General features: G+C 39.4%; 2 protein-coding genes across 2 annotated transcripts; both read left to right on the forward strand.

Moving 5' to 3' along the window:
- Nucleotides 1-2912: 2912 nt before the first annotated feature.
- Nucleotides 2913-4413, forward strand: LOC107494066 (protein GL2-INTERACTING REPRESSOR 1). The gene is made up of 2 exons (XM_016115098.3): nucleotides 2913-3328; nucleotides 3523-4413. Exon 2 carries the CDS (start codon nucleotides 3580-3582, stop codon nucleotides 3919-3921), a length of 342 nt encoding a protein of 113 aa, XP_015970584.1. The 5' UTR covers nucleotides 2913-3328; nucleotides 3523-3579; the 3' UTR covers nucleotides 3922-4413.
- Nucleotides 4414-5629: 1216 nt separating this feature from the next.
- LOC107494067 (uncharacterized) lies at nucleotides 5630-12063 on the forward strand. The gene is given in 3 exon segments (XM_016115099.3): nucleotides 5630-6278; nucleotides 6380-7400; nucleotides 12021-12063. Coding segments are annotated over 3 exon segments (1713 nt in total).
- Nucleotides 12064-13745: the final 1682 nt, after the last annotated feature.

Genomic DNA, 13745 nt, shown 5'->3' on the forward strand with positions numbered 1-13745 from the left:
AAGAATAAATGGAGACCCATAATAGAATAGAGCAAGAATGAAAGTCGTTTTACTAAATGGAAACGAAAACAGGATGAAATCCCCGCCTGATAGAGGCTCATTGCTATCCCTAGTTGGGAGAGTGAAGTTCGTAGGTAGTTGCAGACCATAATATCCTCGAAAAAAAGGTTGAATTGTCCCTTAAAATTAAAGGATTCGCTTCCCCGGTGTCTATTTTCAAGGTATGGTCATCATGCGAATTGCAAGTTATTTTTTATGTCACCATTGTTATTCGGCTCACCATCTTAGTGTTGAGTTAGTTGTTAAACCGTGGATTATAGTGCAGAAACCATGGCCAACAACTCAGCCTCAGTTCGTGGAAGAAGAGGAGGTTGTTCGTCGGCGGCCATGATCGAGGCTTTGCAAAAAAAGAGGAAAAGAAAATGGAAACAAAGAAATTGGGGTGAGAATAAGTTATTAAGAAACTCCGTTTAACAAAATTAGTTTTACACTAATAAGTTATGACGACGCCAACGAACGTATATGGATGGTACAGTGTGGAATAATTCAACAGAACCGAAAGTGACTAGTGATGAGTCTTGAGTTGGTGCATTTTCAATATTAGTTAAGACATGACTAATTAAGTGAAGTGGTTCCAGTAGATACAGATAGATATATCATATATCCTTCTTATCTCTATCTTATCGATGATTCTGAAAAAGAATGGGATTGTCTATTTATAGTAAGCAGAAGCACATCATTTAAAGCATGTTTCATGAGCCTGTGCCTAACGTTGACCGTAACTTCTGTATATATATGGTTGTCACCTTGTCACTGTAGAAGGTAAATTAGAGAATTTATCATTACATCAATAATCAATAAAATTAAAAGTTAAGTAGGTAATCTAACCGACCAGATAGATTCTAACATCATTTTATAATATGTTTAATTTAACTCTAAAAACTAACTAGTAAAAAAGTTTAATATAACTGATGATTCGCTGATTTTTTTTTTTTTGAAAAAGTATAATCCAATATTTGAATTTTAAGAATTCTTTTGGTCAAGATTCATACTACAACAAATAATCTTAGTTGTAAAAGAATTTAGGGATTGATGCCGACAATAAATACCTTAGATAATACCAAAAGAATAAAGTCTAAAATTTAATTCATTAATTGATAAACATCTAAATTCTTATAAAGAATATTTTATAATTTATTTTCAATCAATATAAAATGCTTAATGTGAGATGAAAGTAAAATGAAATTAAAAAGAAATAAAACACTCAATACAATAAGATGGAGCTTATCGTAAATTTAAAGAACTCTATTCCGATCCTAAAAAACCGTCTTTCAATCCTCTCCACTCTTGAAAATTATGATAGACATAGGACTTAGGAAGATTTCCATCTATTTTTCCTTAGCTTTTATCTTGCATGCACGGAAGCCAAGGAAACCATGGAAAGAGCATTCCAATTTCACATCACAAAGGCTCTTGAAGAATTGGAGCCCTGAGTACACAGTAAATCTTCTATTGGACAGTGATTGTTTTAAGAAACTAGAATTATAAATAAGAGATTGTGGTTTAATATTGTATTTAATGGATAGAGATTATAACTAAAATTTTAGTCTTAGAGACATGAATAAAAACTTTAATAATATTTTATTTAATAAAAATATTTTTTTTATTTTATATCTATATTTATCTTAAATCGAACAACATATTAAAATATAATTCATTTTTATATATTTTATATCAAATATAATATAAAAATTTAATTTAATTTCAATCTTTTAATCTCTATCTCTATCTCTCAAATCAGTCTTTCCTCCAAATTAAGCGTTGTTCTTTCCTCCTCTATGATTCCGTCTGCAGCATTTGTCAAATCATGAACCAATTAAGTTCATCAAAAGCAATTTTTTTCCTTTTTTTTTTAAAGAACGAATGGTCCCTCACTTAAAAATTAAAATACGGTGATATCCTGTAATGTCTGTTGGACTACGGACATCTCTTTTGTACTTCTTCCCAAAGAAAGTTAGAAACTTAGACCCCCAAGATGCATCACAACACAGATTCACTCATTCACACTTAGGTCATAAACCTCAAGCCAATAAAAAAAAAGAGAGAAGAATAAAAAGGTTGAATTTGATTTGTGAAATTCAAAACATACCTTATTTTAGCCTCTTTATTAATTTAATTATTGGGATGGCATGTCATACGTCAAATTATCAATCAATTACATACATGTGATCTTGAGAGAACCATTTTACCATTTGCCAAAAAAAAAGGAACGAAAATTAGAGATTAATTTATAATATTACTTTTTTTTATTTATTTTTATTCTGAAAATTGTTTCTGATATTTCTAATTTAATTTTGTTATATACTTAAAATAATCAAAGACTAGATTTCTAAAATTTCTTATAATTTTTAAAATTTATTTAAATATAAAGAATTATAATTAAAAGGTTGAGTAAAAAAAAAAGCTGAAAGCAAAGTGGTAGATACGGAAGGTGAATAGGTGATGCAAGCTCCTATTACATGTTATATGCAGCCTGAGAAGAAGATCGAATGCATGGAAGATCATGTTCCCTTCATCAACTTGCAAAGCAAAATTAACTATTATAATTATTAATAAAACAATGATATTGATATCTCATGACAAATGTTAGTTGTCATTTAACTTCCAAATAACCACTGTCATTTACTCATTTCGTTTTCTTGGGGTAGTGTTGAACATTTAAATCTCACACGCACACTGCTGTAATACATAATTTTCCATTACTTCTATTTTATTCTGAAAAGAAAAGAAAAGAAAAGAAAATATGCTCGTATTAAATTTTGTTGGTGGGGTTGAGATTTTAATAATAATTAAGTGTTAAGCTTTTAAAGCCGTTGAGTATATTTTATTTAGTTGTTGGTAGTGCCTGAGAGAGAGTCTTAAAACACCGACTGGTTTGAGACCCTCTTCTCTTCCCTCTCTAAAAGCAATGAATGAAGAAAGGCCCTCCCCTTCTGCACTTTGTAATTGCAATATTTACTGCAAATTTCCCCTTCCTGCATACTTCTTGGGATTTTTCCTCACAATTAATACATTTCCTGTCCTCAATTTACACTCTCCTTCTACCCATTACTTCAATTCCATTCAATTCTCTCTTCCTTCCACTTCTCTCTCCTCTCTCTCTCTTTCTCTCCCTTCCTTCAATTAATTTAATTAAGCTTTTAATTTTACTACCTCATCTTCCCATTTCCCCCTTGTATAAAATGCCCTGAATATCCATTCTCAAACACACCGATCACTTTCCTGGATTCTTTCTCTTTCTTCTCCTCCACCAACCTCCTTACACTCTGTGAGTGATTCTATCTCTCTTTTCATTCTTATTATTGTTATTGATATTTTTGCTTTCAACACGGCATGTGAAGCGTGAAGCGTTGGGGTCACGGAATTCGGACTCCTTTTTCCCTCTTTTTCAATTTTTCCTTTTTGTGGTTAGTTAGTTAGTTAACATTACCTTTTTTTGTTCTGTTTTGTTTTGTTTTGCAGGGCGAAAAGAAACAGACGAGTAACCCACCGTTAACCGTAACCGTAACTGTAACAACCATGAGTCGCAGGAACGGTCCGAAGCTCGACCTGAAGCTGAACCTCTCTCCTCCAAGGGCAGACCGGAGGAGGCTGGAGTCTCCGGCACGGTCGACAACGGCATCTCCGACGTCGCCGCCGAGCTCATGCGTTTCCTCTGAGCTCAACCAAGAAGACAGCAGCAACAACAACAACCTTCGATACTCCAACAGCCCTGAAGCAACATCAATGGTTCTCGTAGGATGCCCTCGCTGCCTCATGTACGTGATGCTCTCCGAAGATGACCCCAAGTGCCCCAAATGCAAGAGCACCGTCTTACTCGATTTCCTCCATGACAACACCACCAACGTTAGGAAGAATTAGCTAGACTTTTCTTATTATTATTTTTTTAAATTTCCTTTTTAGCTTCCCCTGTTTTTTAATTGCTCTGTTTCCGCTAGTTTTCTTTAATTTCGTAGTATTAGAACAATTATTAGATAGTACCCCGTTTTAATTTTAATGCTAGGTTTTTTTCCCCTCTAATATAACTATTTTAAGTTAATATCTGCACTTTGTATATGAGTAGTGCTACGTGCGCTCTGCTTTGCCTTCTTTCCTCTTCTACTTTGATTGATGGAATTCCAACAATTTTGTCAAAGCAGAGGGAGACAAAGAGTGGAGCGTAAATAGCACTATTCTAATTATTTATATATAAGAAAAAAAAAAAGGAACTTACTCTGAAATTCAGAAGGAAAAAAATTTGCTAGCAGTATCTTGTATCTATCTGTCTATCTATCTATCTATATTCTATATGGAGGAATCCTGTGCTTGGATCAGATTTTCCTACTATTTTATCAGCAACAAAGTGCATAGGGATTTTTAGTTTTGCTTATTGGAATTTTAGGTGGAATGAATCTTACAGCTTTTCCTTGAGCTCTTTTCTCTTATTGTTATTAAATGATTGATATTACTGTTTCATCCAACAAGGTACGTATACTGTTATTATGTTAATGTTAGCCACCATAAAAGTAGTCACTAGAAAAAAAAAATTATTTGTATACATATCATAAGTTATATATTTTTTTGAACATTATGCATATTTATTACTTTTATTTTTTTATTATATTCACTTCATCTAAAAATAAAAAGTGTCTAAATGTATGGAAAGAGTAGTGTAAATAATACAAGTCATAATAACTAATGAGTAATGACCACACATGAATACATGCACCATACTTAAACTCAATTACTCGTGCACCTCATCATATGCTTGGTAGATATATCACATTTTTTCTTATAGACAAATAAGAAACAGGAATAGGAAAATAGAAATATGTCATTTTTTTTAAATTTGTCATTTTAATTGAATGAATAATTATTTTAAAAATGTGAAATTGAATATGATATAAAAATATTACTAAATAACTCTTAGTTAAGAAAAAAAGATGATTGAATGATTTTTAGTTTTATATATACCACAATAATTATATAATTAATAATAAATTCGGCATTAAAAAAGAGAGAAGTACTCCTAAAATTAAGTCAAATAACAAATACTAAGAAACAAAGTAGGTAATAATTATAATTAAATATAATAATGGCGAGTAAATTGAAAATCCATGCATTATGGTTGGCGACTATGGAGTAGATAAATGTGCAAGTTGACTTTCTTGTAGATTGCATGCTAGCGGTTTGGTCTAGTATATATATCTTATGGAGCAACGCCTATATAAATAGAAGGGCAAAAAATCATTATAAGCCAATGTGCTGTAGAATTTACGTTAATAAGCCAAATTGCAAATGGTTTTAGTAATGTCTCAGATCATATATTAATATAATTCGAACCAATATGGTTCGAACTGCATTTGGTAATAATTCGAACTAAGTCAGTTCGAATTATGAGTTGAGTCTTCTTCATAAATCGAACCAGGTTGGTTCGAATTATAGAGAGAGAAGCCGACCAAAGTAATTCAAACCAGGCTGGTTCGAATTAAACAAAACTTAATTCAAAGGAGGCCGGTTCGAATTAGTGGGAGAAAGAGCTCTATTTATATGGCTGTAAACGTGAGTTGGTCTCATTAGAGGGAGTAAGATGGCTAGTGAGGAGAGTTTTGTTGTTTTGGTTCACCACAGAGGATCCATTAAGAGGAAAACTCGTTCCGGAGTGAAGTTCACAGATAAGGATCCTCTCTGTATTGTCATTACTCCTACGACGAGCTTTGATGACCTTGTTAGATCTGTACTAATGAAGCTCGGTCTAGAAGATGCGAAGCGGGTTAAGAAATTTTTCTATCGCATTCCAATCACGGTGCTCCAGGATACCGTGAAGTATGATTGTTTCACGATTAGTAGCGATGAGGACTTGCAAGTAATGTTTCTTTGTCGGCGGCAGTTTCCGGAGGTGAGGACACCAGAGTTGTTGGCAAAGCTGGTTGATATGGTATCCAGCTCAGGGGGTTCGAACCGAAATACCACCACTTTAGCCACGGTAGCCGGTTCTAGTTCTCGGCCTGCCGTTGGTTCTTCCTCCGTCCCTGTGTACCAGCCAGTGGTCCAACCTGTCGCCTCCCCGTCTTTTGCTGTTGATCTCAACGGCAGCGTAGGCGACGAGGTAGGTTCAAGGGAAAATCTGCCGAACGCTTTACTGGGCATTGCACCGCTTGGGGTTGGAGACAGATTATTGGGTGATGCAGAGGAGGATGATGTCGATCCAGATATGATTGACGATGACAACGGCGATGATTTTGGAGCGAGTGAGCCTGCATTGGCGGTAGGTGGCTCTAACTCTGCACACAGCAGTATCCACCTCATTTTTCCTCTTTGGACTTGGATGCCATGAGGCAGGAGGGGGTTTCTGGGCACTCTGTTGGATTCGGAGCTAGAGATGCGGAAGGGACTGCTGGTCTGACAGAGTTCCAGGTTGGTCAGCAATTTCAGGATAAAGATCAGGCCCTTTTAAGTGTGAAGACTTACAGCATCCAGCGAGGGGTACAGTACAAGGTAATCAAGTCTGATTATCGTCGATATGTGGGCAAGTGTTCTAAGTTTGGGAATGGGTGCACATGGTTGATTCGACTTAGTCTCCGGCAGCGGAAGGGCATTTGGGAGGTCAAACGATACAATGGACCTCACACTTGTCTTGCTACCTCCATCTCGAGTGACCACAGGAGTTTGGATTATCATGTGATATCGGTGTTCATTATGTCAATGGTTAGGGCTGATGCATCCGTCATCATCAAGTTGCTCCTGAATGCCACGGCAGCACACTTTGGATTTAGGCCGACTTACAGGAGGGTCTGGATGGCAAAGCAGAAGGCTGTTGCCCTCATCTACGGTGACTGGGATGAGTATTACAACGAGCTGCCCAGGTGGGTGTTGGGAGTCCAGTTGACGATGCCTGGTACTGTTGCAGTCCTAAGGACTAGCCCCGTTCGAGTTGGAGGATAGGTAGACGAGTCTTAAGCTTATTTTCACAGACTTTTCTGGACGTTTCCACCGTGCATCGAGGCATTCCGTCATTGCAAGCCGCTAGTCAGCATTGATGGCACCCATCTATATGGCAAGTACGGGGGAACGTTGCTCATCGCAATTGCACAGGACGGGAACTCCAACATTCTACCTGTTGCATTCGCACTAGTAGAGGGTGAGAATGCTGAGTCTTGGGCATTCTTTCTCTCCCACCTTCGTCAGCACGTGACACCGCAGCCGGGTCTGCTGGTTATATCGGACAGGCATAACGACATCAAGGCTGCGCTTGAGGCTCCTAACGGAGGTTGGTTACCTCCATCTGCATACCGTGCATTCTGCATTCGACACGTAGCTGCTAACTTTGCCCTTACCTTCAAGGGCAAAGACGCACGGAGGCTTCTTGTGAATGCGGCGTATGCCAAGACCGAGGTTGAGTTTGATTACTGGTTTGATATTCTGCGGTCTGAAGACCCGGCGATGTGTGAGTGAGCGAACCGGATTGATTATTCCTTGTGGACTCAGCATCGTGACGAGGGGCGGAGATTCGGTCACATGACGACGAATATCTCCAAGTGTGTGAACTCAATCCTCAAGGGTGTCAGAAACCTACCTGTATCCTCGCTGGTGAAGGCAACATATGGAAGGCCTGCGGAACTTTTTGTTCACAAGGGGAGAGAGGCTGAGGCCCAGATGGGAAGCAGACAACAATTCACTCAGCACTTGGCCAAGTGTATTGAGGCCAACTTGAAGACGGCGAGGTGCTTCACGGTGACTTTGTATGACAGGGATAATTCTGAGTTCACCGTAGCCGAAACCACTCCAACTGGTTCCTTCTCATTCGGTAGCTACAGAGTATCGCTTGCCGCTCAGACATGTGACTGCGGGTACTTCCAGGCGCTTCATTTCCCATGTTCGCACGCACTTGCATGTTGTGCCTACTCACGGGTGAACTGGACCACTTATGTTCACAGCGTGTATAGGATTAGTTCGGTATTCAGTGTGTATCGGATAGGATTCACCCCTCCGATTCCGGAGGGTTTCTGGCCACCATACGACGGGCCTACTGTGATACCGGACCCTGACAAGAGGCGTGCGAGAGAGGGTCGTCCGAGGTCCACCAGGATACGAACAAATATGGACGAGGCAGATCCAAACCGTCCAAAGAGATATGGCCTATGTCGCCAACCAGGACACACGTCGGAGTTGCCCATAGTTGGGTGGATCGTCTCACACTGGGGGCCATTAGTAGCCATGTTCTTAGCGTTAGTACTTATTTTAGTTAAGTTTTATTGTTGATTTTTTAACTTTCATGTATTCAGCATGCTGCGTTAAGTAATGAATATGTTATGTATCACTTTGAGTCTTGCTACAAGTACCCTAAATGCAAAATTTAATAAATAAATGTACATATTAGACTGTTATATGATGTAATAATTATAAATAGTCACTGATAAATCCGGTAAACAACCGTTTTCAAAGTACAATTCTATGAACAAACAACAAAGGAAAATAGCTCTAAAATAACAACAAAAGTACATATGGTTGTGATACATGAATAAACCCTACGGAACAAAATACATGATACATGACTCATCTAAACAGATGCGAGCCCGTACCGCAACGACGAGGTATCTGTGCCCGCTGACCTCTGCGGATAAACGGCTCCTCATCCTTGATCTCATTCGCGTCCTCATCCGGGCCAGGCTGTGCAGGTGGCATAAAATGGGCGGGTGCCGCAGATGGCCCGGCAACAGACTCTAATGCAGCAGCGTAGGCGGATGGTGAGGTACCTCCCAAACCAAAATGGTCACCAACAGATGCCATAGGAGGCTCGTTCAGATCAACGTCTAACGGTGCCTGCGTGCCGGATGTCTGACCATGCCTCCGGGCCGGCACGTCCTCCTGCATGATGGTGGTGTTGTCATCCAGAAACTGTGCACCCCCGAAGTCCGCATCAAGCGTATCTGAGGCAAGGAAGTCTGACCACTGTGATCCCGGAATAACCCATGGGGTACCCTCCTGCTGAGGCTGGTCATGGGCGGGTACACCAACGAAGTAATCTCCATGAGGCCCCGACCCAAGTCCAGCGTGACTAGGGTCAGCCACGTCACCCATACCTGACCCATACCACTCACCTCCTTGTCCGCCATTGTTGGTACTAACACCATGAACTGCAACAGCCCCTGCACCATCCCCGCCCACGGGACCATGCTGATCGTCGCCATCGTCGTCAGGGTCACGAGGATGGTGGTCCCCCGTACCACGCCCTCTCCGTCTCCCTCCCTGGCCTCGTCGTCCGCCTCTAGCGGGACCGTCATTGTCATGATCGTCAATAGCCGTATCAAGCCACCTCCACTCACGCTGGGACCGTCGTGTCCCCACACAAGCTCTCCTCTCAACCCGCCGCCTGTCCGGCACGTCCTCAGGCCGATCCATGTCAGGAACTCGCCCAGCACCCCGCTGTGAGGCCTCAACTGGAATAGGAATGGCTCTCGGATCCATCAACTGCATCTCCGAAGACAGGAACCTCTTTCCATGCTGCCTCCACCAATCCAGGAACTGCTGCGACGATCTAGGGTCGGCAACAACATCGAACCTCAACACCGTGTCCGCACGGGAGTCCCAATAGAGATGCCACTTCTGCAACTGGTACGGGAACCATCGATCGCCGCCTCTGCCGTCCTTGGACATCAGAAAGTCGATGTTCAGGGGGGGATTCGGACAGGGCTGCACACCTCCAAACTGCGGAAGAACCCTATCTATCTGATGCCACTCTATGATGGCAAAGTAGATCAGCGATGTCAGAGACCACCACAACGCCATATGCCGAGGCTCTAAAGCCTCTGGATGCACAACCTGAAGTACGTCGGGAGTTGTGTAAAGCATCCAGATAAACTGCACGGAGAACTCTCCATTGTTAGGGCAACTCATGGACCCAACTCATAAACTGTGGTTAAATAAAGAAACTTATTACGTAGCATACTCACCTCCCTGTCATGTAACCGGTCTATCCTCAGCCTCCACATCTGCACTCTAGGACCCTTCTCGCTACCGGAAGGGTTGTATCCTGACCACCTGCATCATAAATGTGTGTTGTTTGTAATACTTTTTTAATCAACATGAAATTATTTATATTCAATTGAAATAGAGAAGGCTAAGTAGAGTACCTCGACGCCAATGGCCAGTTGAACGTCTCATACCCTTCAGGCCTAAACCGAGAAAATCGCCAGAAGATCCAAGACTAAAGTAGCTGAAGTGGGCCCGCTAACTTGACCACATGTCTGTTCGCCACTCGGCACATGCACCGGTACAACCAGGCCAGTGCTGTAGAACCCCAGCTGTAGGTACCCATCTCCTCTAGCCTAGCTATGTAGGTAAGCCATCTGATGTGAATGCGGTTGCCGAACTTGTCCGCAAATAGCTGCGTACCCAACAACATCATGATGTATGCATGGGCATATCTCCGCACAATCTCGTCATCAGCTCCCTCAGGGCACTCACCAAAAGTCTCCTGAAACCAGCTGCAGTTCACTGCGTACTTCTGAACCTGGATGGGAGGAGGAACCACTCCGAGCAACTCCTGGAACCACACCCAGGCTGGTTTGCCACCCTGGATGTAAATATGGAATTCTGATAGGTAGCCGCTGACGTAACGCCCGTCGACTGGCAAACCCAACTGGTATGCCACGTCCTGAAGTGTGATCGTGCACTCTCCGAACGGCATGTTGAACGTGTGCGTCTCCGGATGTCATCGCTCGACGAATGCACTGACAAGGGCCTCGTCTAACCAGAACCATCTATCGTTCAGCCTTGCCAGATGGTATAGTCCGGCCATCTGCAAGTACGGAACGTATCTGTCATCGAGTCACATGCCCTGCTGCCGCCGCATGCTCCGGATGCATCGTTGGGGCTGCACATGACATGCACTGCATTGTTAGAACCAGCTTCATAACTAGTTACAAACATAGCCAAAACGATAAATCATCAAGAAAACGTCATACTAAATAAAACCGCATAAAAATCCATGAACGAGATCCACATGCAAAATAACTACCATAGACCACACAGCTAAACCACTAACATAAAACAGCTAAACTAGAACCACTTTCATAAAACTGCTTAACTAAAACCATGAACATAAAACAGCTAACGCAAAACAAGTATCACAAACCGCTAACACAAAATAACTAACACAAACCACTAACATAAAACAACTAACGTAAACCACCAACATAAAAAAACAAACATAAACCACTAACATAAGACAGCTAACATAAAACAACTAAAACATACCACTAACATAAAACAACTAACACAAACCACTAACATAAAAAAACAAACATAAACCACTAACATAAAACAGCTAACATAAAACAACTAAAACATACCACTAACATAAAACAACTAACACAAACCACTAACATAAAACAACTAACATAAACCACAAACATAAAAAATCCAAAATAAACCACTAACATAAAACAGCTAACATAAACCACCAACTAAACCATACCACTAACATAAAACAATTAACACAAACCACTTACATAAAATAACTAACATAAACCACTAATATAAAAAAATCAACATAAAACCATACCACTTACAAAAAATAACTAACATAAACCACCAACACAAAACAACCAACACAAAACAACTAACATAAACCACTAAAATAAACCACTAACATAAACCACCAGCAAAAAACACCTACATAAACCACCAACTAAACCACAATCTAAACCGCATGCAGAATCTCTCAACTAAACCACCAGCAATACCACAACGATTTACTGCTAGCACTAAGTTATTTCTGTACTAACCTCGTCGTTGATGACCTCGGCTATATTAGCAACTCCGTCCAAGCGATATAACCGTGCCGGATCGTCCCCCATCAGCAGAGTATTCCGCTCAGGTCTTCGTCGGATAGAATCTGGGTCATTTTCTCTGGGATTTGGTGGGGTAGGAGAAAGGAAGAATGGTTCGAATGAAGCTGATTCGAACTCCTTATATAGCCGAATCACCTGTAATTTGAACCAGGTAGGTTCGAATTACTAATGAGCCACGACAAGGGTAATTCGAACCAGGTTGGTTCGATTTACATGCAATGCTTTACAATGTATAATTTGAACTAGCCTTGTTCGAATTATGTGGATGTTAAGTTCGAACCACATTTGTTCGAATTATGTTCAATCTTTTCTCACCCTAATTCGAACTGCCATGGTTCGATTTATTAACATTTGTAGTTCGAACCAGCCTGGTTTGAATTATATTAAAATTATCACTTGGCTTATTGCTAAAACGATTTTTGTTTTGGTTTATTTACGTACCTTAAAACTACCATTGGCTTATTAGGGTATTTTGCCCTAAATAAAATTTTCCTAGTGACATTCTTTGACGATGATGATACAAAAATGTGAAGTTTTAAGTTTTTACATTGTGTATTTATATTACTGTTATGAAAAATTATAAATACCACTTTTAAAATTTTTTGTTACTTTTTTATTTATAAAAATATTTTTAGAACACTTGTTATGGTCCATACAAATAATATTTTAGCAATATTAGGTTAGATTTTATTAACGAGTAATCTAACGTTAATTTAAGTTTTCCAATAAAAAAAATATTATTATTAGTTTTTAGAGGATTAAAAATATTGAAAAATTATGATTGAAAAAATGGTTAATTTTTAACAAAGTAACTTGAGGTTTAATTTTCAATAAGAAAATGGTTAATTTTAATGCATAACCTTGGATATTTTGGACATTTTATTTCTTTTATAAGTGCTTTGAAATAAACAAATGCTAATTGTAAACTCTACCATCTTAAAATTTTATTTAAACAAATTCCCACAAAATATGACACTTTAGACCACGTTTTTTAACTGTGACCATAGGTTAATCTATGGTCACGCGTAAAAACCGTGTCCACAACCTCTATGATTACCTCTCCTTAAAACTGTGACCATAACCTTATCTATGGTAATAGTTTTCACCATGGCCATAGCCTCTATGCTCACCCTTCCTTAAAACCGTGACCATAGCCTTACCTATGGTCACGATAGACTCTATGGTCACCCCACTTAAAACCGTGACCATAGCCCTATCTATGGTCATGATTTTTGCCATGGCCATAGCCTCTATGGTCACTCCTTTTTAAAACCGTGATCATAGCCTTATCTATGGTCACAGTTTTTGCCGTGGCCATAGCCTCTATGGTCACCCTCCTTAAAACCGTGACCATAGCCTTATCTATGGTCACAGTTTTTCATCATGGCCATAGCCTCTACGGTCACCCCTCCTTAAAACCGTGACCATAGCCTTATCTATGGTCACGATTTTTCATCATGGTCATAACCTCTATGATCACGATTTTTTTAAAACGGTGACTATAGCCTGTTGTTGTTTATGAGATTTAATTTTTTTTAATTATAATCACATCCCAAAATGATGATAAACACAAAATAAATCTAAAATAAGAAATTCAAGAAATCTAAATCATAAAAGTTTCATTATAAGATAGATATGATTAATTTTTAGTCTAAACAATACAAATCAAAATAGAGTGTAATTTTTTCAATTACATGTAATACCTCAAAAAGTACATAACACATCCAAATATTACATTTACATGACTAAGATCATTATAAGATCCATCCCATGTGATATTTGTATGGAACATATTTTCTTCATCATATCATGTCTTCCTGCACGCAAAAAAAATAAACATGTTAGAACAGA

This window comes from Arachis duranensis, chromosome 6, assembly GCF_000817695.3.
Source record: "Arachis duranensis cultivar V14167 chromosome 6, aradu.V14167.gnm2.J7QH, whole genome shotgun sequence".
Taxonomy (NCBI): domain Eukaryota; kingdom Viridiplantae; phylum Streptophyta; class Magnoliopsida; order Fabales; family Fabaceae; genus Arachis; species Arachis duranensis.